Genomic DNA, 23,432 nt, shown 5'->3' on the forward strand with positions numbered 1-23,432 from the left:
GGACACAGTGAGTGCACTGCGACTTACCCTGTGCACCCATAGCTGCCAAGTTTTCCCTTTTCTCGCGAGGAGGCCTATTCAGCATAATGGAAAATCCCTTTAAAAAAGGGATAACTTGGCAGCTATGGTGCACCTAACTTAGCCAGCTGCATTCAAGTACAGAAGACGGTGTCCCATTGCCACTGTTAAAGTAAGCTTCAGCTGCCAGTCCAGTCTGCTTCTGTATGTGAACTGGTAAGACGACATCACCTTGCCCTTAGCTTAGCAGTGAAATGCCATGGGTGAAGTTTAAAGAGAAGGTTATCAGCATCCCTGCAGCCATATGAACATACTTATTGGCAAGTAAATACTAGAGCTGTGTGCAAAAAAAAAACACCCGGCATCCACCTATGGCCCCGATCTGGGTTCCCCAATCAGGTGGGTCCACCTGGGAATCACCTGCCCTGAATCCAGTCCCAAATTAGCTTGACAATGTTGCACCTCCTCCCCACATGACTTCTGACCAAGAGCAGAGGGGTCAATTCTCTGCGGGGAAGCACTCTGCACCATGCAGGATCAGTGCCTCTGTGCAACACCTTTGTTAGGCTCCTTTGCAAGCGGCCAATTCTTCCCCGAATCAGACATTTTACAGCAAACTAGAGTTAAGCTCAGCAAAGAAATCACACCCCAGTCTCACTCGCCTGCTTCTGTGGCCTGCTTCATACATTGAAATGTTTGAAGCTTTTTGATGCGGTTGGTAAGACAAACAGGAAGTGGGTGTCAGAGATACATGGGAGGGTGCTTTAAATGGTTCCATTGATCTCCGGCATGGTTTAACCACAATAGGGAGGATGTCTTCTACTTTCAGGCATGAGATAAATTATTTTTTTCCACCCCAGAGTGTTAAGTTTTATATGATGCACATTTCTGTATATTTCTGAAAGCATGGTGAAAATCCTAACTGTTGTTTGACTAGACACAAGAGTGGAACTTCTCTTCCTCCTCACAAAAGTGAATTTGCGCCTTGCTTTAGAAATACTGCTTTTACCCATTTGCAAATTTAATTGTTAGATTAAGGGTATGGGGTTTAGCAGATTAATCTTTAACTGGATTACAGCCTTTCTGAAAATGTTATTAGCCTGCATAATGCGCATCTGAAGCTCAGTTAACAGTTAATCTAAAATGTAAGCAATGTTACTATCATCTGTCAATGTTGGTTATTAAAAGAAAAGAACAGCTTATCAGAATGGGCATCATCATCATGCTCAGCTCTCTTAAAAACTATTTTCTGTCTCCATCCTTAGGATCAAACAGGGAATATGCAATAAATAGCTTTTTAAAGATTTAATACAGCCAAGAAATAAGTGTGTAGAAAGCCATATATGTTCAACTTTTAGCATTCACTGCAATACTATAGTTCCTACTACCCTCCACTGATAAAATTTCCATTCACATAGCCTCACTCACTGTGTCAGTGAACAAAGTTTGGAAGTAATCATAGGGTAGATCTACACACAGGAAACACCCCCCTCCTGCCACTATAAATAAGTCAGAAATTAGATCGTTATAACAATAAACCCTATGGAAAAACACACAAAATTTTCCTGCTCTCTCTCGCCATCTAGTGTTGCATGTTTATAGCACATTCAAACCGTTGTTCCTTTACTAATGCAGCTGAGTCCATGTACTGTACTAGCTGTACAAATAAACTGAGGAAACAAGGAAGTCAGTTGGGGAACAGCAAATGAACAGTGGTTTAACTTCCTTACATACAACTGCCAGATATCAAATGCATATATATATACACCATAAAGATTTATACTCTGTTTCTAAATTACAGCCTTGTCTCTCCCATGGCATTCATTGATTGCCTTTGATGACATGATGCACAGCAGTGTTGGCTGCCATTGAAAATCATGTAGCACCTCAATTCCTTGTTATGCCTGAGATTTGAGTGAGGGCTTGGCTGCCCCACGCAGTGGGAGTCGGAAGGGTCCAGGAGCTGCATCAATGCAGCATAGTAACATTGCAGATAAGATTCATGACCACCAGTTTCAGTTTAGGACTCTGCTGAATTTCTGTGAGGTTCCATTTCTGACAAGGGAGTTCTGTCCAGGCAAGGGTGTGTCTGTAAAAAAAGAAAACCCTAGCTTCTGCTCTTGTACACGTCTTTGTTTCTAGCAGCCCTTGTTGCCCAACTTGCTGCTGCATTGTCAGGCGGTGGGGTGTGGGGTATTGTTATCAGGAACGCAGTGGGCGGGTGGCAGTGGCGGTGTGGAAACCTCAGGCTTTTGCACAGCTGGGATGGAGCTCACTGTACAAAGATAAGACTCGAAGGTTGCCTCCAGATCAGCAAATTCTGCCTTAAGAGGGGTGGGTGGGTGGGCCAAATCACAATACATCCAGTGCTAATATCCATACATACCCTGATGAAAGCTGAGCAGTGAAATTCCTTTCCACAAGAACAATGCTCTAGCAAAGAATTTAGATACAGTATTCCTAAAATGGATTAGGTATCAGTAGAAACTGCCCCAGACCCTGCAATCACCTTCTGAGGCCCTTCTTCATGTGCCTCCTCCACGAGAAGTCTGGAAGGTGGCAACACAAGAACAGGCCTTTTCTGTAGTGGCCCCCCTTTTGTGGAATGCTCTCCTCAGGGAGGCTCTCCTGGTGCCTTCAATACATATCTTTAGCACCAGGCAAAAATGTTTCTCTGCAACAAGGTGTTTGACTGATTAACATTCTCTACATTCTTTTAAAATGTGTTTGTGGGAGCAGGAGGTTATTGATTTTTGTTTTCTTGTGTATTTTGCATTCACATTTTGCATTTCTCTTTTGTGAACCACCCTGGGATCTTTGGGTGAAGGGCAGTATAGGAATCATAAATGATGATAAATGCCAGCTAATCAAGCAGTCTCTTATGTTCCTTTTTCATTTTTAACATTTTCTAATGGCCTCCGAGGGTAAGAAATTTGAGAACCCCTGGAATACCCTAATGTAGACATCAAAGGCCGTTGGGAGGAATAAACTTCTAAAAGTCACATGGCTATTTCATTTAGATACGGCAGGTAATATTCTATCTATGGAATAAAATGATTTGATAAAATTGCATAGGTTTCATGATGTCACTGCTGGTAAGAAATCATATTAACTGGTTTTGGAGAAAATGTGATTGTGATTCGCTGGTTTATTAGGAAGCTGGTTGGCCTTTCTCCACAGAGCACATTATGTACCTTCAATGCTAGATTTGCTTTTACTGATTCTAGGTTTTAAAGGGTTTCTTGATGTCCCAAGAATCAAGGGATTTCTTTATCCCCTGCTTAACCTCAGGATAAAGAGGGCAACTCTAGCTTATTAACAAAGGAAATAAGAACTCCTATTGAGAAAGACTTTTAAGGAATGCCACTATAACAGCCATTGTGAATTTGCTCACATATTGCTCAGTCCTTTGTATTGATAACTGGAACTTGGAGAATTTGCCTCAGTTTGTTGTATGAACCAGTAACAAGAATTGTGCCAATATTTGTTGATCAAAGGCTACCTGTGGTACATCTGGACACACAGATTATTTCTAATTTGCGGTGTACAGCATTTGATGCTCTGCAGACTACAACAGATTTTTCAGTTTAGATTAGAATGTAATTTGCAGCAGTGTCTAATTGCAAAAAATATGTTTTGATGGGACGTGGGTGGCGCTGTGGTCTAAACCACAGAGCCTAGGGCTTGTTGACCAGAAAGTCGGCAGTTCCAATCCCCACGACGGGGTGAGCTCCTGTTGCTCGGTCCCAGCTCCTGCCAACCTAGCAGTTTGAAAGCACATCAAAATGCAAGTAGATAAATAGGTACCACTCAGGCGGGAAAGTAAACGGTGTTTCCGTGCGCTGCTCTGGTTTAGTCACGCTGGCCAGATGACCTGGAAGCTGTACACCGGCTTCCTCGGCCAGTAAAGCGAGATGAGCGCCGCAACCCCAGAGTCATCTGTGACTGGACCCAATGGTCAGGGGACCCTTTACCTTTATGTTTTGATGCAAATAGGTGGCACTAGTAAAAACGAAATTTGCTGTGGTACTCCAAAAAAACTATCATGGGAAAGTGATTGGAGGCCTTTCTGTCTCTTACATGGAGAAATATGCTGAGTGTAAAAGGCATACCCTCTATCAGCCTACAGATATTCTTACACAAAGGAAAAAGGTTTTAATTTTACTTCTGCAAAACAGAGGCACTGCAAAGGCAGCACCAAACTGCACAGTGCTACCGTATATATGTTGTTTGCATCCGTCTGCCTTGGGAGACAATGGAGGTGTGCGCCTTTGGGGGTGAAGTCAAACTGTTGGAAGGTTGCAGCACCTGCTGTGGCTGTAGAGACCGAAGTTTTGTTGCAGCCGAGGCTGATGAAGGCATGAGGTTCTGCTGATGCCGACATTTGTTCTCTCTGCGCTCCTCCCAGCTGTCATTCCTCCTCTGGTCACTGCTATGGATGCACAACCTGTCTGTCTCCAGGCATTGCGGTCATCTGCAAGGGATTCCCACATAGCAGGGTTAATGTTGCCTGCTAAGGACCACTTTCATAAGTTTCCTTGCTCACTTGGAGAAGCATAGCTCAGTGGTAGCGCATCTGTTCTGCATGCTGAATGTCCTCCCAGGTTCAAACCTTGGCATCTACACAGGACTGGGAATGCCCTGGAGAACTGTTGCCAGTTGACACTACTGAGGTAGATAGACCAATGACTTGACTCAGTTTAAGACAGATTCCTAAATTCACATAGCATCTCATAATTTTCAGCTTAAGATAAATCTCGTGTGCCTTTTTTCCTGATGCATTTCAGTGGGTGGAACACATTCCTCCAGTTTCAGTTTTTATTTTCAGTACCAATGGGTCTTCAGAGCCAACATATGGCTTCAGCTGTTCATGAGAAGTCTAGTTCATTTATATCCCATGGTGGATCTCAAGGCAGTGGACTTGAGGCCACGTCGCACCTGAACCTTGGCCAGACACAGATCAGATCAGCTTCAGCAAGGTTATTGCACTATGTGCCTTCCTTCTGCCCACAACCTCCCCACTAGCATCTCCCTCTCCCAGACTTTATTCGTTTCAGTGATTGCACTCAATCATGCAAACTTGCATTTGATGCTCCTATTCATCCAGGATTCCTATGTCATGTGGCTTGCCGAGTGCCAGGCCGGAGCTGTTTGTTCCTCTCTTCCCTTCCAAGTGCCCATTTGAGATGCTTTCACTGCTAGCATAATTGAAGGCTCTATAATTACTCTCTTGTCTCATGGGCCCCACAGGGATTGCGGGCTGCCAAGGCAGTCCTTTGCGATGTAGTACCCAGACGAGGACATAATCTTTCTGTCATGGCTGTGTGAGTCCCCTGTGCTACAAATGATAAGAAATGATATGGAATTCTGCAGCAAGGTAGCCCATATTCTGCAACGAGGAAAGCCGAATTCTGCGATATGAATAAATAATGGCTTGCTCTTTTGCACAATTTATTCATAATTGTTCAAGGAGTGGCACTGAAGCAGGCTACACAGTAGGAGCCAATCTATACTGGCTGAGCCTCCATGCGAGAACTGTACTGTGATAGGAGGCAGTCCTAAGTCTCTCCTTCACAAGGCTGTTGCGAAGCTCGTTGGTAAAGCATTATAAAGGATATCTGTAGGGAGCAATGGAAAAACTCAAGTCTGGTCCAGCTACTCCTAGAATAACATTCCTGGAGGGCACTGTGCTACATCTGGCCATAAGAGTAGGGCATTAAAAATAAAGGACATTGTGTCCAGCTCAGGAATGGTCCCAGAGGGAGGCAGTCGACAGAGCTCATAAGCAGGAATGACTTGCCTGGGGCAGCAGAGCCACAGCAACAGCATCCCAGCAGCAGCACTTACTTCCTAGTGGGGTGAGGAAGTTATGAGCTTGGAGCTACATGCTTTCTCCTCTTCCAGCAAATAGCAGTGGCGTTGCTGCCAGGAGGCTATTGCTGTGGCTCCATCCCACCGGCTGGAGTCGCTGTTGCTGAGAAGTAGCTAGGCAGCCAATTGAAGTCTTTCCAAATAGGAGTTTTTAGGGCACTCTGGCCGTATCAGTCAGGATTCTGGCAGTTGAGTTTTGCAGTTACTGTAGCTTCTGGGTCTTCTTCAAGACAGACAGCAGCACTCCAGCCAGGAAGTTACCAGAGCGTTAAGCACTGCCAGGGGCATTTGCTGCCCAGGAATGGCTGCAGCTGCCAGAGCAAGTGAAGCGGGTGAAAGGAACCCATTTAAACCAACCATAGATGGTGAAATGTGAAATCTGAAGGAAATCAGCCCTGAGTGCTCATTGGAAGGACAGATCGTGAAGCTGAGGCTCCAATACTTTGGGCCACCTCATAAGAGAAGAGAAGACTCCCTGGAAAAGACCCTGGTGTTGGGAAAGACGGAGGGCACAAGGAGAAGGGGACGACAGAGGATGAGATGGTTGGACAGTGTTCTCAAAGCTACCAACATGAATTTGACCAAACTGCGGGAGGCAGTGGAAGACAGGAGTGCCTGGCGTGCTATGGTCCATGGGGTCATGAAGAGTCGGACACGACTAAACAACAACAACAAGATGGTGAAAACGTTTAAACCATAAAAACTTTTAAGTATCCTACCACTACCATAGACTTCACCAAAGGCAAGTAGAAATAACCAGTGTGGCCCAAATAAGCAGCCTTGTGAAACCAGAGGAGGAAGAGGCACTCCTCACCTCAATCAGCCAGGTATTCCAAAGCTTTGGGCCTGTGATAGCAAAAGGTCCCACTCCTTGCTGGATAACTCAGTTGGTAGAGCATGAGAACCTTAATCCCAGGGTCGTGGGATCGAGCCCTACGTTGGGCGAAAGATTCCTGCATTGCAGGGGGTTGGACTGGATGACCCTCATGGCCCCTTCCAACTCTGCAGTTCTATTATTCTATTATTCTGCCGTACTATTATCCAGATGGGGAGAAAGGATTTCCTTCTCATCATGACTGCTTTTACCAGTAAAAGTCTGGCTCATTCTACACCTTCACAGCTCATTTGACTCTCATGAACAGCCATAGCGATAATGAGTCACCTCCTCCCAGCTCATCTTTATGACAGTGATGACAACTCTTGATTGCCCCTAGTAGAAAGGATGCCATATAAAACAGCAAATTATTGTCTTATGTGGCTTTAGATGCTGGGCCAGTGAAGGAGATAGTGAAGGCTTCTCTATATATACACATCAACCCAGCAGGTTCTCTCTCTTAAAAAATATGTTGTTTGACTTTTATAAAATGTATGCTTCTTAAACTCCACATATTGTTATGTGCCACAGGTAGCCCAGACTCCCATTCACAACAAGCTTGCTCATGTGTTGCAATGAAAATAGGTACTGCACACATTCACATGCTTGTGTGAATGTACACCTGTTAATCTGCACAAAACTATTTGTGTTACATAGGTTCACACATCGTGCACTCATCAAATTGAGCTCATCGAAAGAAAATGTGTGATAGAAATATAATTCAACAACACTGAATGTAACATTTGAGCACCCCTAGGATATAATGTGAGGATATAATTGCATTAATTGCACATTGTATGAAAATTGAATGCATGGTTCCTAATGTGGCCATGTAATCTGCATGCAGACTGATTCTGCTTCCAGGTCTCCTTCATTGGCAATGTACTGGTAGCAGGATATGACTGCATATTAATATTTGGAGTTGTTTGATAATTAGTCTCATGGGAAGCATAAAATAAGCACTGCTGATTCATCTCGCAATGTGTTGCATTCTCTGTACTGCTGCTTATTTAAATCTGACTCTCCACCCCACCCCGTTTTTAAGGGCCAACTGCTTCTCGAGAAAGGCTGAACTCTCACAATGCCAGGAGAACAAGACTTTGCAGAGTTGAAAGAACTTGAAGTTTATATTCTCCAACTCCTTATGTATTAAGGCCACACTCTTCTAAATCTGGCATCTCACTAGATTAGCCTATTTCTTCCACAGGCAGGATCAAGAATAACTATTTTATTAAAAGGTGCACCATGCCAGATGCATATTAAGGATAAATGAGTCCATTCAGCAGAACATAGATAGTTGGCTCAAGTAACCAAGTAAGGAATCAAGCTGAGATGAGAAGGTGAAAATTGCCTTCTCATCTCAGGATAATTTCTTCTTAATTTTAAATTGTGGGGAATTTACTAATCTTAGACCTCAAGACCAAGATTACTCTATCCGATAGCCATTTGTAGCCTTTCCACATTAGATAGAAAACTTCTAGGCAACAATTCTATGCCTATGTAATTGGGATTAAGCCCCACTGAACTCAGTGGTACATCTTTCCAGGTAAACATGGGTTTGGTAGCAAGCAGACTACTCCTGAAGCATCAGATTAAAAACAGGGTTTCAGCTGCTGGTCAGCACCTAAAACTAAGGAAGTGCCTAGCAAAGTTGTAGAAAACAAAACCAGTCTTGGGATCTTCATCTCTCTGGATTCTATTTTGAAGACCAACCAGGACTGGTTGGTGGTGGTTGGCCTCTAAGCACCATGTTCCATTGAGAAAGGGCATGTAGGTATGTTGCTCCCTAGCTTTGCAATTCTGTTCCAGGGATATGAGGGTTTCTATACACATTATGTACTGTTCATGGTTTTTGCTAAGAAGAACAATCCTCTGCACCCTAGCAGCCCACAAGTTATGCTTATATGGCTCTACCATGTGCACTGGTCTAAATTAGAGAACATTCAAATGAGATATTTTAGAAGCTATTTTTTGCACCTCTGTACTGTTAATGGTTGGGGTGTTGTTGCTTTTTCTCGTAAAATTATAGTTATACGAGATTATTCTAAACCAGGGGTGAATTGAATCTGACTGAAAGGCCAGATCCTGGATTCCATGATTTATTGAAACTCTGCCCGCCCCCCTCTGAACCATCAGTTCCCTGACATCAGGTGATCCATTTTCTTTTGTAGCATGACAAGTTGTGCTACAAAGGAGAATCCAAGCCAAGTGAAGGTTTCAGCCTCCACTTTGGACAGTGACTAGTTGTGCTACCAGGTTCCCCCAAGTAGAATTCAGTAGCACAGCTGATTCAACAAGGTTGAAGTCACCATTTTCCTATTTATTTAACTTCCTTAAAGTTAAAAAGTTGTCCAAAACTGCCATGTGCTTGCAAAACAGGCCTGGAAATGTGCCTGGAAATGGTGCTATGAGATCACATAATGTTGTTGGTAAGGGCAGTTCAGGGGAAAGGTGGCTTCTCACATGTGGTGTTGTGGGGGGCAGTCATCTTTTTCCCTCATGTGAGAAAAGGGTACAACAATTAGGGCTTTTTAGTTTGAAAAAAAGGCAATCGAGCGGATAGTGGGCATGATTACAGGTGTATAAAATGAAGCACAGTATGGAGAAAGTGATTAGAGAGAGTTTTTCTCCCTCTCATACAGTGCCAGATTACCAAATAGGCAGAGCAGGCAGCGGCCTATGGGCTCCGTGCCTTTTAGGAGCCTGCAACAATGGATCAAAATAATATTGATTTGATCTTGAAAGTAAATTACCATCAAGCTTTCTTAGTTCAATGTTATCCCACTAGAGCATGCACACAAGGCACCCCACGCCAAGATTTTGACTGCTTAGGGACCTCCACAGGGTTTAATCCAGCACTGCTCTTATAATAGTAGAACCTGGGGCTGTCTAATGAAATTGAATGTTGGAAGGTTCAGGACAGGCAAGAGAAAGAACTTCACATAATTAAACTATGGAATTTCCTCCCACAGGATGTAACGATGGCTTTTTGCCACCCTGGACTCCTTTGGGTGGAAGGGTGGGATAGAAAATTAATTAATGAAGTTAAGTAAAATGAATAAGATAAAGAGGATAAGATGGTCCATGGAGGATAAAGCTATCAAATATCAGGCTATCAATTCATGGAGGATAAGGCAACTACTCTTGGCAGCTGCATTCTACCTCCAAAGTCAGAGGACATACACCTCCTGATGCCAGTCACTGGGACTCCTAAGTGGGGAGATCCATGTCCTGTTTGATAATTTTATTGGGTTTTGGCATTATTTCATTTTCTTTGTAATTGTCAGGTCTCTATAGAGCGGAGGAGGAAAAGTGGGGTACAGACAAAGACGGACATGAAATAAACATAGGCAAATGAGATAAACTATCTTCAGGTGATTGTGCCATGGCTGGCATAGGGATCCTGTGGTCCCCACAAGATGAATCAGATGACACATAGATTAGTTAGTAATGCCCCTACCCCTTACCACACACACACACACACACACACACACCTCCCTCCATGTGCAGAGTGCAGCAAGCCTTGCCTGGAGAGATACAGTTTGCAGTATACATTACTGGGCGCCATTGCCTTCACAAGAGAACAAGGGAGGCATTCATGGTGAGTTCTGACACCTCTTTTTCTAGAAAAATAGCACTCATTACTGTATAGGGCAGTTTTTAATGTTTGATGTTTTATTATGTTTTTATATCTGTTGGTGGCTGGGTACAAAATAAATAAATAAATAATAATTTATTACTGATAGTCATTGTGAGAATAAAAGGCTGGACTTTGTACTGATCCAGCGGAGCTCTTCCTATGGTAAGGACAATTGCCATTTGCCTAACTGTGATGCTTGAGCCAGTAAGAAAAACTGGACCAGACAAAATTTCTCATTTAAAGTCATTGTTAAAGGCACAAGATCCCTATGCTTTGGCGCATTGGATGCCCATCCTTTTAGCATATAATTTTAATCAATTGTTTTAAAGCATTAAAAGAAAAACAACCTATGAGCTTTTGTGGGTAAGGACAGGTTTAAAATGGAAATAATTGGGCCCGTGGGTGTGTGATGGTGGCAGATGGAACACCGAGCTATCTGGAAGAAGGATAGCTGAAAGTGACACAATTGCGTGCAATCCTTCCTCCCTCACTTCCCACTTTCACAAGTTTCAAATGGACTCTTTGTCCGAACAAGAGCGATTCAAGGTTTAAGCAGAACATTTAACCTGTTTGGGAATGTTAAGCTGGTTAACTCACAGCTAATGTGACTCAGGGTAGTCACTTGGTGTGGATTAAAGATTTAGAACAATCGCCACTCCTGTTACAAGGCTGGCATACAAAGGGCCATTTATGACAACAAGGACAACAATCTCTGTTTATTACTGCCAGGCTGACATGCTGAAAGCCCCACTCCTGCATGCCAGCACAAAAAGCTTTGTTGCTTGTAGATTGTTTGTTTATGTAAATTGACATGGTGCATTTTATTATGCAACGGGGGAAAGGCTCTAAGTGACAAGAAAAGTGCTGATTGGACAGCCTCTTGGAAAGGGACCTCTGACAAAGCCAAGGCAAATCCTGACATTATTCCCTGCTTGGCTGCAACAACTTCAGGAGGACAGAAAGCTTGTTGACTCTTCAATATATCTATCTATTTGGTGGGGGAGGGATAGTTGTGGATGGTTTGATTTCTGCAGCGATTCTGGGATACCAGATCATCTCTGGATACATATCTGCAAGGAACCTCTTGGATACTGCAGGAATCATGACAGAAGATGTCCAAGTTCCAACCAGCATGTCTGAATATAATCGGAACATGCCCTCTGAAAAACCTCAGCTCCAGGTCATTGATATTATTGATCAAATTGCAAATTCTGTCGAGATATTTCCTTACGAAACGGCAGATCCTATTCCTGGTTCCCCACTTGCACAAGGAAACCGAGGAGGAGGCAAACATTTAGCAAAGAGCACAGCATATGAAGTTTCAGTTGGGATAAAGGAACTTCAAGGTAAAATGCCAGCTTATGCATTCTCCCCCCCCCCTTTTTGTCTTGGGAATGATGTGAGAATCTTTATTATATTTTTATTTTTCATGAAATGTGAGAAATATAAGTGTTTTAAATGTTTTTCTTAAAGCGTTCTTTTTATTTCTGTAAGATTATAAATCCTTTGTGTTGAATGAGTAACAGTGGCTGACAGTTTCTGAAATTTTCTCCAACCCTCAAAAAAAAAAAAGTCCCATCATTGACACGGATATGGATATATATATATATATATATATATATATATATATATATATATATATTAAAAAAAGCAAATGTGGATCTAGTTCTAAACACGATCTAGCCAAAGTTAAGTGCTTTTTAATTCTCCTTAATGGGAGAGATATGAAATGAATGAGAATTAAAAGCAAGAGAGATTGAAGCATGTGCTGCATTCTCTTTGAAACTGACGCAGTTTCAAGTAGCTTAACTTTGGCTAGATTGTGCACAACTTTCACTGATTTTCTATTAATTTTAATTGAGTTTTAATTTGTCAATTGAATTTGCTTCCAAGTGTTTGGTGAAACCCCCCCCCCCAAAAAAAAGAAAAAGAAAAATGGAGGGGAAGGCACTACATTCCATTTCAATGGAAGTGAGTCCATTGATTGCTGCAGCACATATTTCCTGCTGCAAGTGGCTCTAGATCAAAATCTAATGGAAAAAGATCACTCCAGGCAGAAAGGTTTAAGCTGCACTATATGGCTGAAGAGATTAGTAATTGCCACTGTAATCACTAAACACTTTGTAGGAGATGTCAATTTTACACTGTCTTGTATCTTCTAAAGGAGAGCCAGATGGAAACAAGGAGAGAGAAACTGACATCTTTTCCCAGGAGACAAGAAGTTGGGAAGAAGAATCCAGAGAAGGTGAGGAGTAGAGCTGCCTTACTTTTTAAAAAAGTAGGAAGAAAGCCACAGCTTTTGTTAACGGTCTAACCAAGATCCAACTTAATTCAATGAGGCACTTAAGCATACGCACAAGTCTCTCTCATGGAAATCTGACGAAGTGTGCATGCACACGAAAGCTCATACCAAAATAAAAGCTTAGTTGGTCTTTAAGGTGCTACTGAAGGAATTTTTTTTATCATGGAAATCAGTTGAGGCTAATTCAGTCTAGATATAAGAGCTCAACTCAATATGAGTTTATACTAAAACTGGTGGCTATTTCTTCAGGGTCGACAGCCAACTTTGCATACATGATTAAATCCCAGTGAAGGATGTCAGTGATACTTGCAGGTACAAGATGAATGGATGAAAGACTACCGCTAAATTTGTGCCCCACAGCAGGGGTTATTTGTCTCCCCCCCTCCCCACATTTATTCATTCTTGCTCACAAATATTATGTACCTGTTCTCTTTATCTACCCATCTCTCTAAAAATCATGGTTTGAGCTCCAATGATGGACTTCATTAGGCAAGGCAGAGTAATTAGGGCCAAGTTAGATCATACATTTACTTATATGCGAGTCCCATTGTGCTTCGGATTTCAGTCTAGGGGAAATAGGATAGCAATTTTACAGCTGTCTTGGCTTCAGAAAGGTGCTAGTGGTATAATTTACACATTTATCAGAAGTGACCTTGTCAGTCTTAAAACCTCAGTATTTTGGAGAGATCAGCTCATGAAGAATGGCTTTTCCCGCCAACACATATCTGCATTCACGCTGCATTGTACAAGTACACAATAAAACCTATTAAGTAAAATTTGACACCTCCCCCCCCCAACTCCCATGCACAAGCACTTTATCTCTAAATTGCAGGCAGCATTTTTACTACCTATCCAATTCAACCTAATTAATACTTAAGGCGCCACAGGCAGAAGTTGAATGGAGAATTTTGTAACAACATTAAAGCACCAATTAAGCCAGAGAAGAGTTGAATACGACAAGTGTGCGACACCCATATAAATGATCATGTAGCCTGCCTGTCTTCGGGTAATGCAGAGAGACTACTGTATATACAACGTGGCGTTTGGTCAATCCATATGGCTACTTGCTTAGCCGAGTAGCCATGCACACAACTGGGTCACTTGTTGCACAATAAAGAATAAATACTACACATAATGATAGGTGGGTTAGTCTCTTCAAGGCAGCCCATAGTGTGACTCAGGTCTCACAAACATGTCTTTAAAAGAGGGTTTGACCAATTCACGGAGGGTGGGGCTGTCAATGGCTACTAGGGTTGTGAGCTGCCCAGTCCAGCAGGATTTTTCTTACATTTAGGTCAGAACCTTTAAAGGAGCAGCCAGCAAACTGGCACAGAAGGCAGGGCACTCTTTAGAAAAAAAGTAGTAGTGTGGAACAAACGTTCGTTTCTATTGGGGATCAGAGCTATGAGTGCCAAAGGCCTGCCATGCACCCTTTTCAACTACCATAGTCTGATGTCCTCAGACATTTGATGGGTGAAAGACATTAACTAGGTTTGCCATATGTCAGGAAAATCCCTGACATGTCCTGTTTTTTGGGCATAAAAATGGCATCGGGGGGAATTTTGCTGAATCAGGGAAAACCGGGATGTATAGCAACACGATGGAAATAGCAGTGGAAGCAGCTCCAAATTTTGCTCAACATCTTTGCGGATGTCACGATTTTCTTTAGATAAAATATGGCAACCTGAGATAGCTGTTTTTAACTGTTTTAGATTTTAATTTTTTTAAAAAAAATGTTTTATTATTGCTTCCTGCTCTGCACCCCTTTGGGAGTAAGGGTAGGATAAATAAATAAAAATATTCTGTTGCAACTGCTGGAAATAAGATTTGACTACCAGACCAGTCGGCTTGTTGTAGTTTTGTTGCTGAGCAACAGTGTGCAGAGCTCGATGGAGTGGGAAGCCAGCCATCCAGAAGTCTGAGATGCACTTACCTGGAGACAGAGACAGCATCCGAAGTCTGGTCTAGTCCTAGGGTCAGTTGAACAGCAATCTATGTGATCAGACAGTCCAGGAGTCAGGTAATCCAGTGATTAGCGGGCCCAGGGTCAAAACAACCAGGAAGCAGCAAGAACTCCAAACATTGTTACCAGCAACTGACTGTTTCTGGAAGCTCTGCTTAAGAAGTCTGAACCCAGCTGCTTCTCATCAGCACATTCTCCTCTGTGTCCTTGATGGCTGATCAGTTGCAGGTGGAGTCTTTCCTCTTTCTTCCCCTTCAGGCTGTTGTTCAGCAGGCAAAGCTGACTCCTGGCTCATGACACATCTTCTACATGTAGAATGGGGGAGGGTGCCATTTCGTCCTTTGCCTCAGAAAGCAAAATGGCTTTGGCTAGCCCTGTTAAGGGACTATACTGCAATAAACAAAGTCTGAAATCTGGGGTAACCAGGAGTCTCCCATTTAAGGTACTGATCAGGCACAGTGAATTAACTGTGTCCTGTTTAAACACAGCCCCACATCCAGATAATGTTCTCCCTTTTCTTCCCTTAGACTAGGGGGAAATCCCTGCTGTAGGCCTGCGTTTAGGTCTCTGCTTAAGGAACCCTATATATCTTCCAGTTTAATAACCCTGTTATATTACAAACACCTGTGTGGAGGCTGAATGCTCAACGTTTCATGGACAAACCAAGTTCTGCTCTTGCTTAGTTTTTGCAGTTTCTAGAACATTATATATAGTCTCAGTCACTGATGATCCTTGGATTTGTGTGATGTAAAAAAATAAAATAAACAAAAATCTGGAGTCTACTGTGGATTTAGAAATGATAATTAAGCTAATAACTTCACCTACAGTAGAGTGAGGCATTTCCCACCTGTGGCAACTGCTAGTAATGGAAACTGCAGCCTAGCCTCTTGCAATATCTTCCAACTTGCTGTGATGATGCAGCTGCTTTTGGCTTTTGCATGTCTGAAGCTGGACACAACAGCAACTGCAGCATGTTGCAAAGCGAATGGCCAAAATGTCATGCTTAGGGACAAGGTATATATACTCTACATGGTTAAATGGTCTTCTGTGATACATAACCTTTATGGCTGGTTTGGACTCGTTCATGCAAGTGGTCTGACTGCCCATGAGCTTCCACTCTTACTGAGCAAACACCATCACTGTCAACCAACAGGCGATGGCAGGCTTCTAAACATATATATGATGGATTGAATCCCATGGAGTGTGATGCAGCACATTTGGTTTCCTTTTTCTGGGGCTTTGGACATGGATACCTGTCATATTTCCTTTTGTTACACAGCTTCTAACAGATGGTCAGTGTGGTCAGCTTGGACAGTGATGATCATCACTGGTAGGGACTGAAACTGGATTCTACATTCCAACCAAATTTGCATCCATTTGGTAGGCAGGAATTGTCTGACTCGGGTTATTCCCTCAATTGTTAATCTGAATTCAGCTGTGATCTTCTAGAAAATCCCACATGAAGTTGTTAACTATGAGAGAAATTTAAACAGAGTGAGGTACATACTTCTATTGAACTGGTGTGCATTATCTTCTATTTGAGGATACTCCCTGCGCCCCTCAGATTCCTTGGCATTGGCACAGCTCTGTTAAGAAAGTTTATATTTTAGAAGGAGGCAAATGTTTAGACAGTTCATGCCTATGTATATAAGGTACATTTTGCCATTTATCCTTCTCTTGACTTTAGATTCCCCAGTGGCAGTTTGTGTAATAATTTAAGCAAGGATAGCAAAAACCACTGTGCTCATCTTTATGGACCAATGTCTTATATGAGGGAAGAAAGGTAAACAAGGGCTGTAGTTAGAAACACAAAATGGAAGTCAGATAATATTTAACCAGGACCATCCAGAACCTTTGCTTTCCCGTGTTTTTGTGCACAGCATTAAGGATCCCAATTCTGGCAAAGCTGGGGGGTGGGGGGATGGTGCTCTTGCAATATGTGTTCACACCTAACACCAGTCTCAGAAATGGCACACTATTAGTGTTTGTCTGCATTCCCAAGATGACATATGAAGGCAGGAAGGGTATCTAGTCCAGGAGATGGCATCATCATCAATGCCTCTTCTTATGGGAAGAGAGAGGTAAGCACCTGAGTGACTTGCCTGACCGAGATTCTCATGAAGCCTGGGGACATAGGCAGCCTCTTTGCTTGTGATATTTCTAGAGATCTGAAACAACACACTTTAGAACCCTAGAATTGTAGAGTTGGAAGGGACCCTGAGGATCATCTAGTCCAACCCCCTGCAGATGGTTCAAAAATACTTTTAAAAAAACCAATGGGCATGAACCAATTGTTTAAAATCTACTTGGAAACTCCAATAACTGCCTGTTTGAATGCAACAATTGCAAAGTTCTTCTTTATTATAAGTTCTTCAGAGAAACTATCTGAAGATCACGTTCCTTGTCCATGTTGAGTTCTAACTAATATGAATAACAGTGCAATGATATGCATGGCTGTGTGCAAACCATACGCTTAAAACATATTTAAGTCACACAGCTTCCCTCAATAAATCCTGAGAGCTGTAGTTTGTAAAGGGTGCTAGGAATTGTAGCTCTGTGAGGGCTAAATTACAGAATACCAGGATGCTTTGGGGGACAGCCATGTTCTTTAAAATATATGGTAAGTATACAGCCTAGGTCTACTCAGAAGTAAGTTTTATGGTTTTTTTGGTTCATTGACACCTACTCCCAAGTAAGCATGTATAGGGCTGAAGTCTAAAAGTACCATGAACAGTTTTTGCCCCAACCCATACAGCTCTTCTTCAACCAGAGAATAATCTGGCAAATTTTGCTAACATCAATTTTATGTGGCTCTCCATGGGTTGCGACATTCCTGCTAGCCATACAGCTTAGTCCTGCACATGTTTATGTGGATATAGGTCCCAGTAAGATCAGTGAGACTTGCTCCCTAACAAGTGTGCATAGGATTGTATAGTCCTACAATTGAAACCACATTGGGTACTCCTATTAATTTAAATAGATGCCTGCCCTATTTGAAAATTACAAGTGAAACAGGGGATGGTACTGAATTACCATGTCTCTCCCAAAGTGGGTTATGGTTTCTTCCACCTTTAAATATTTTCTCCAGGAGTATAAGGAAGCTGTATGTATGCCTATGTTCTGGTGACTATTTTAGGAAGGGATTAAAAAGGGCTTTTGATACCCCTTCTCACCTAGAACATCCATGCAGGAAGCTTGTAGAAATGTGACCCAATAGTTCAGATTGAATCAAGTTGGATAAGAGAAGGCTTTTTGCTTTTATAGCTTTATGCCTGCTAAGTGTGCGATTTCACAACCTTGACAACGCATTAACACCAGTTATTTGGATTTTGTTGGCAAGTCATTCCATACATTTAAATCCACTTTAGCTACATGCCAAAAGCCATCAATATCCTGTGCCACACAGAGGGGCACAAGTGATGCTATTCTATCAGTGTGCACACCCTCCGCAGAGCTTGTTGTTGTTGTTTAGTCGTTTAGTCGTGTCCGACTCTTCATGACCCCATGGACCAGAGCACGCCAGGCACTCCTGTCTTGCACTGCCTCCCGCAGTTTGCAGTCCATGGGACCCTCAAGAGCCTCCTCCAGCACCATAATTCAAAAGCATCAATTATTCGGTGATCCACAGAGCTTACAGAAGTGCATTGAACTTTTATAAAATGACTTTGGGCAAAATACTCCAAATATTGAAAGCAGCTACAATAGAAGGCCTAGCATAGTTATCTTATGCCAGATGTTAGTGTTTACTCATTAAGTCTGGACTCTAGGCCTTCCAGATGTTCTTGGACCACAACTCCCATCATTCCTGACCATTGGCCATGTTGGCTGGGACTGATGGGAGTTAGAGTCCAACAACATTGGGATGGTCACAGATTCCCTGGTCCTGCTGTAGACAACTGAATGGGACGCTATGTCTTTCTCTGGCTATCCCACCATTGAGCTATCTAGCAAGCCACACTGCATTTCACTGCGCGCGCGCACACACACACACAATAATTTCAAGAGGTAGAGATGACCGTCACCTGCATGCTGGTGTTGCTGTGACCCAATCCTCTAGATGACTTTTTCTAGCAGGCACCCCATAGCCTACTGGCCAAAGGATGGAAAATAAGCTTCTCAGTACCGATTCTGAGCTTCTGAGGCTGATTCTCCAGGAAGGACTGAAGCCACTGTAACACTACTAGGCCCAGCCAAGAGTTTTATAGTCTACTGCTTATTCAGTATGTTTGCCCAGTTAGATATCAGGATAGAGTGACCATGTGTCCTACTTACAGAGGACAGTCCTGGGTTTGAAGGGCTGCATGGTTTAAATCCCGTTTCAAGGTTAAGAACCATAAGGGAGAGCATTTGCCCATCAACAGTTACCACCAGAACAGGAGACTGAGCAGGCAAGACAGGTGACATCATCATAGTCTTTCCAGCTTCTGTTTCTATTAGTTATTTCTAAATGTGCACCTGAACATATAAATTAGCATAAGCCTATTTTATACAAATCCGTATCATCTTTTGTCCTTTTATTGGGTGGGGGGGTGCGTTTCTATTTGTTGGGAATGCATAGGTAGTCAGTCTATATCAGGTATTTTGCTGAGTAAGCCAGTATCAAACTAGGCTTCTCTCCTATGGTACCACCTCCTGACTGGTCAAAATGATACCAGACTCCACCTACTTACCTCTCAGAATCCCCCTACTGACCAGATATTGTCTGAAAAATTCCAGGCATATTACCCTAATAAGAAGGTTGAGAAAAGTGGCTATTTGCAGACAATTAGTTGCGCTTTGAGTCAAGAAAATATAGCAATCTGTGCCACATTGAGTAAATATCTATTTCAAGGCTTCCAAGCGCTGTATGTTACACCTCAGTTATCTTGCTAATTTGTTTGTGTGTGTGGTGGTGGTGGAATGGGAAAATTAGATGGTTATAATTTTTTTGCAAAATAATGATGATAAGACCATCTGCTCTGGGGGCAGTTCCTATTTTTTTTTACCCCATTTCTGGTAAGCCCCTGCCCTTCCTGTGTCCCTCTTTCTCTTTTATGGATGCCTCACTAACAATTTGTTAGTGCAAGCATATTGCTAGAGAGGTCATGCTTCAGGATTCAAGTCGCTCCACTGGGCCTCCTTAGAAGTACTGTAGTGTTGAAAAATAGGGTGGTAAGGATGGTGGAGAAGAGGGCATGGGGGTCTCTAGTCCATTTGCTTATAAACTCCCATCAGCCCCAGCCAGCATGATTAGGGATGGTGGGAGATGTAGTCAAGCAGGTCCCCCAGCCCTGGTGTATAGGATTGTAGGCACAATCACTTTATATATTTCAGCAAAGGCATGAAAATCAGAAGGGGGGGGCATTCCCCAATCCTATGAATGTTTAGATTGATCTGTAGGGCACTAGTAGACTCTATCAGATGCTGTTGTTGTATGTGGACCATGGCCATACAATCCCATTATTCTATAGTAGAATGTTGTTGTTGTTGCTTTTTGTGTGACAGTATTCACTAGTCCAAAGTACCATCGCCTCTTTTTTTGCTGCCCATTGAAGCCATTTTGTACTGGCACCCACTTATTTTTTTTAATCAAAATACTTCAGTACTTCAGTTTTTACAAAGACTAAACCTCTTCTGATTCTGCTTCCACATATATTATCTCAGTATTCCTCACACCAACCCTGTCAGTATTATTAGTCTTAAATAGCAGGTGGTTTGTGAGTAGGGCTGAGAGACAGTGGATGCCCATGGGCCACCTATTGAGGTAACGGCAAACTTTAAACAACTTTAACCCCACTGTTATTTGTTACAGGCTTTTGTGAGGAGAAGCATCCTGTGAGCACTACAGACCATAAAGTAGCTAAGATGGAAGAAAGAAAGATGGAGGAACCCCAGATTGAAGAAGTCTACAGCACTAATGAGGTGGTGGTAGAGGAGGAACAGGAAGAGGCAGAGCTGAGTGAACCCAAGGAGCCAATGAAAGAGGAAACACAACTAGAAGAAAATGAATCCACGGCAGAGGAAGACTTCGATGGCACTGAAGAAATAATGCAGAAGGAAAGCAATGAGGATAAACATGAAAAGAGGCTGGAGAGCAGCAGCAAGGATTTCCTTTCTGCCACTGCCAGCTGTAACTCTCAGACTGAGAAACCTGCTGATCAGCTGAGCTTGGTGAAGAAAAATGATATCTCCAGGCACAGTTATTCTCGATACAATACAATATCTTACCGGAAGATCCGGAAAGGAAACACTAAACAGAGAATTGATGAATTTGAGTCCATGATGCATTCATAAAACTGAGGCAGAGGATTTGATGGGCATGCTGCGATTCTCCTCCCCTCCCCAATGCCAGACATTTATCCACCTGTAATATCAAGTTATCAAAATAAATTTTGCAGCTTCAATCCAACCTAAGCTTACCTGTAATCTAAGTGCTACAACCCTATGCACCCTTTCTGTTTGGGAACAAGCTCTCTTGATCACATTTACTTCCAGATAGATATGCATAGGATGGGACTGCATGGTTGCAGGCTTATGCATTGTTATCTGGGAGTACTGTCCGTTGGACTATTAGGGGACTTGCTTCTGAGTACATAGCATGTGGATACGCTTGGGCTGGAAGTCTCCTTGAAACTAACAGAACAAGTTAACTGTGCTCCTACTGCTTTTGGTGGGACTGATGCATGTCTGCTCAAAAGTAAGTCCCATTGAGTTCAACTGGACTTAATCCCGCAAGTGTGTCTAGGATTGCAGTCATAAATTACAACTAACTTTCATTGGATTGGAGCTAGTATGTGCAATTTGACCGCACGTCAGAAATGTAACCACAACAATACATGCAGTAACTTAAATCAGCAATGTAATAACTTTAACCTAGCTCAATCAAAAAAGGTATTTTAGAGATAGTTTCCCACCCAACCACCCATTTTTGGTACTGAAATGGAAGAAACAGCTAGGGGATGCCAACCTTTGGCAGCCAGCAGGCACATTTTGAATTTTGAAAGAGTATTGCAGGCACCAGTCATGAAATGGCTGCCGTGGGATCATGGCATGACACAAAACTGCTGCTATGAGGGCATGTCATCTACATCTAAAAGAGAAGAAAATAGACAGGACCACAAAATGGTGTGAGCGCCTCCTCCCAGCTGTGGGGTGGGGAAGGCACATCAGCCACTGTTACACTCACACAGAGAGCTCTTTGCAATTCTCCTCAGTTCAGAACAGATGGGAGGATGGGTGTCAAATCCTGGCATCCAGTGAAATGTGGAGACATGTGCAAACAGGAACTGAGTAGGGAGAAGAAACATTTTTGAGGGGATATTTACTAAGACGCTTTTGTGGGTGCCATAGGACACACCGCCACAACATGGGCATAATATTGGTGACCTTTTAGATAGCCCTGGACTAATTTGTAATCTCTTTAAAGCACACACACAGAATAATCAAGATGGTTCTCCATTCTGGTGATTTCCTGACAAATAGAGTAGACTTGAGGATACCGTTACAAGAATAAAGTTATTACTTGTTGCAATTGCTATGATCTCTGTTTTTAAAGGTTTTCTGTGAGCATGAACTATACCACCTTTGAAACCCACTTCCTGCCTGTTTTCCTATTCTATCATTCTGTGTTGAGAGAAAATAACTGCATACATTTGCACCAGCTAGTTGTATTAGTCTTACATTATAGGCATTGACAAAATGAGTCCAGGAGCTACTTTAAAACTACTTTAAAATCCTTTTCACATTTTCTTGGGAGAAAACCCCACTGAATATGGTGAATCCTCTGCAGAGCTTTGGTAGCCGGTGTTAGAATGGTTAGCAACATATGTGTTGTTAATAAAAAGGCTGAAACACTGTTTTCCATTTCAAAAACTTGAAATCCAGACTAGAACCAGATTTACTCATCTCACAAATAAATAATAACTGTATGCCCACTATTCTCACAAAACTAGTTCTCACAATTTTGTCTGCCAAATATTGTTCCATCACATTCCAGTCAGCAATTGAGAACATCAACACTGCGTACTAGTATCAATTAATATACAGACTGAATGTTAACATCATGTTTGCAAATGACTACAGTATTAAAATATATGTACTTCAGCTGTTAACATTCTTTGGTTGATATATTGTTATAACCTTTTTTTATAAAAAAAACCAGATTGGGTATAAACTGTTTGTGTGTTTGTGTGAGAGTGAGATTGTGTGATTCAAAATGAGAATAGGTTTGCCTTCCTTTTTCTTCCTACCCCAATCTGTATATTTTAGCTAGTAGAATGAAATGCAACTAAAAACCCTTTAAAATATCATTGAAGTTCATTTCCTACCAGTAAAACAGGGAGAAAATTTGCATATCCAAATAGTTGCAGATGATACTGTTTATTGAACCAGCTCTTGTTAGTGCAGATAGCAACTTTTCCAGTAGCAACAGAGTTCCTCAATAAGAATAAGAAGGGGAAAATTAATAGAATTGGCACAAATAAAAGGGCTTTCATGTGATGGCCTGAATAAAAAAAGTTAAGAGTCCACTCCTGAGAAATGTTAAGTGGGGGAACTAACCGTAAGGGAAGCACATCAGTCAAATAAACAGGCTGGGGTGAAATTAGAGGCTATTATAATGCTTATGAAGACAGTTTCTCGATTTCAAATGCTTTGAGAAACCAAGAATTACATGACTTTTCATTTCCACATTCATCTTCTGAAACAGATTCTTTTATATTGGATTCACACGACCATTTTGACAGGGAGGTAGCCAGGGGAAACCATTGTGAGGGATTTTGGTGAG

The 23,432-nt window shown here is 42.2% G+C and overlaps 1 protein-coding gene across 1 annotated transcript; it reads left to right on the forward strand.

Annotated features, from left to right (window-relative positions):
* The first annotated feature begins 11,326 nt into the window (after positions 1–11,326).
* Positions 11,327–22,789, forward strand: ERMN (ermin). Its single transcript, XM_035130557.3, has 3 exons — positions 11,327–11,749; positions 12,568–12,648; positions 20,460–22,789. Exons 1-3 carry the CDS (start codon positions 11,506–11,508, stop codon positions 20,939–20,941), a joined length of 807 nt encoding a protein of 268 aa, XP_034986448.1. The 5' UTR covers positions 11,327–11,505; the 3' UTR covers positions 20,942–22,789.
* Positions 22,790–23,432: the final 643 nt, after the last annotated feature.

Source organism: Zootoca vivipara, chromosome 1 (assembly GCF_965207765.1).
Source record: "Zootoca vivipara chromosome 1, rZooViv2.hap1.1, whole genome shotgun sequence".
In the NCBI taxonomy this organism is placed as follows: Eukaryota; Metazoa; Chordata; class Lepidosauria; order Squamata; family Lacertidae; genus Zootoca; species Zootoca vivipara.

Excerpts from the sequence above, each read along its gene's own strand:
- ERMN (XM_035130557.3), top strand. The coding sequence starts at position 11,506 with ATGACAGAAGATGTCCAAGTTCCAACCAGCATGTCTGAATATAATCGG. Across the intron at positions 11,750-12,567 it reads TGGGATAAAGGAACTTCAAG|GAGAGCCAGATGGAAACAAG; the intron begins GTAAAATGCCAG and ends TATCTTCTAAAG. Across the intron at positions 12,649-20,459 it reads GGAAGAAGAATCCAGAGAAG|GCTTTTGTGAGGAGAAGCAT; the intron begins GTGAGGAGTAGA and ends TATTTGTTACAG.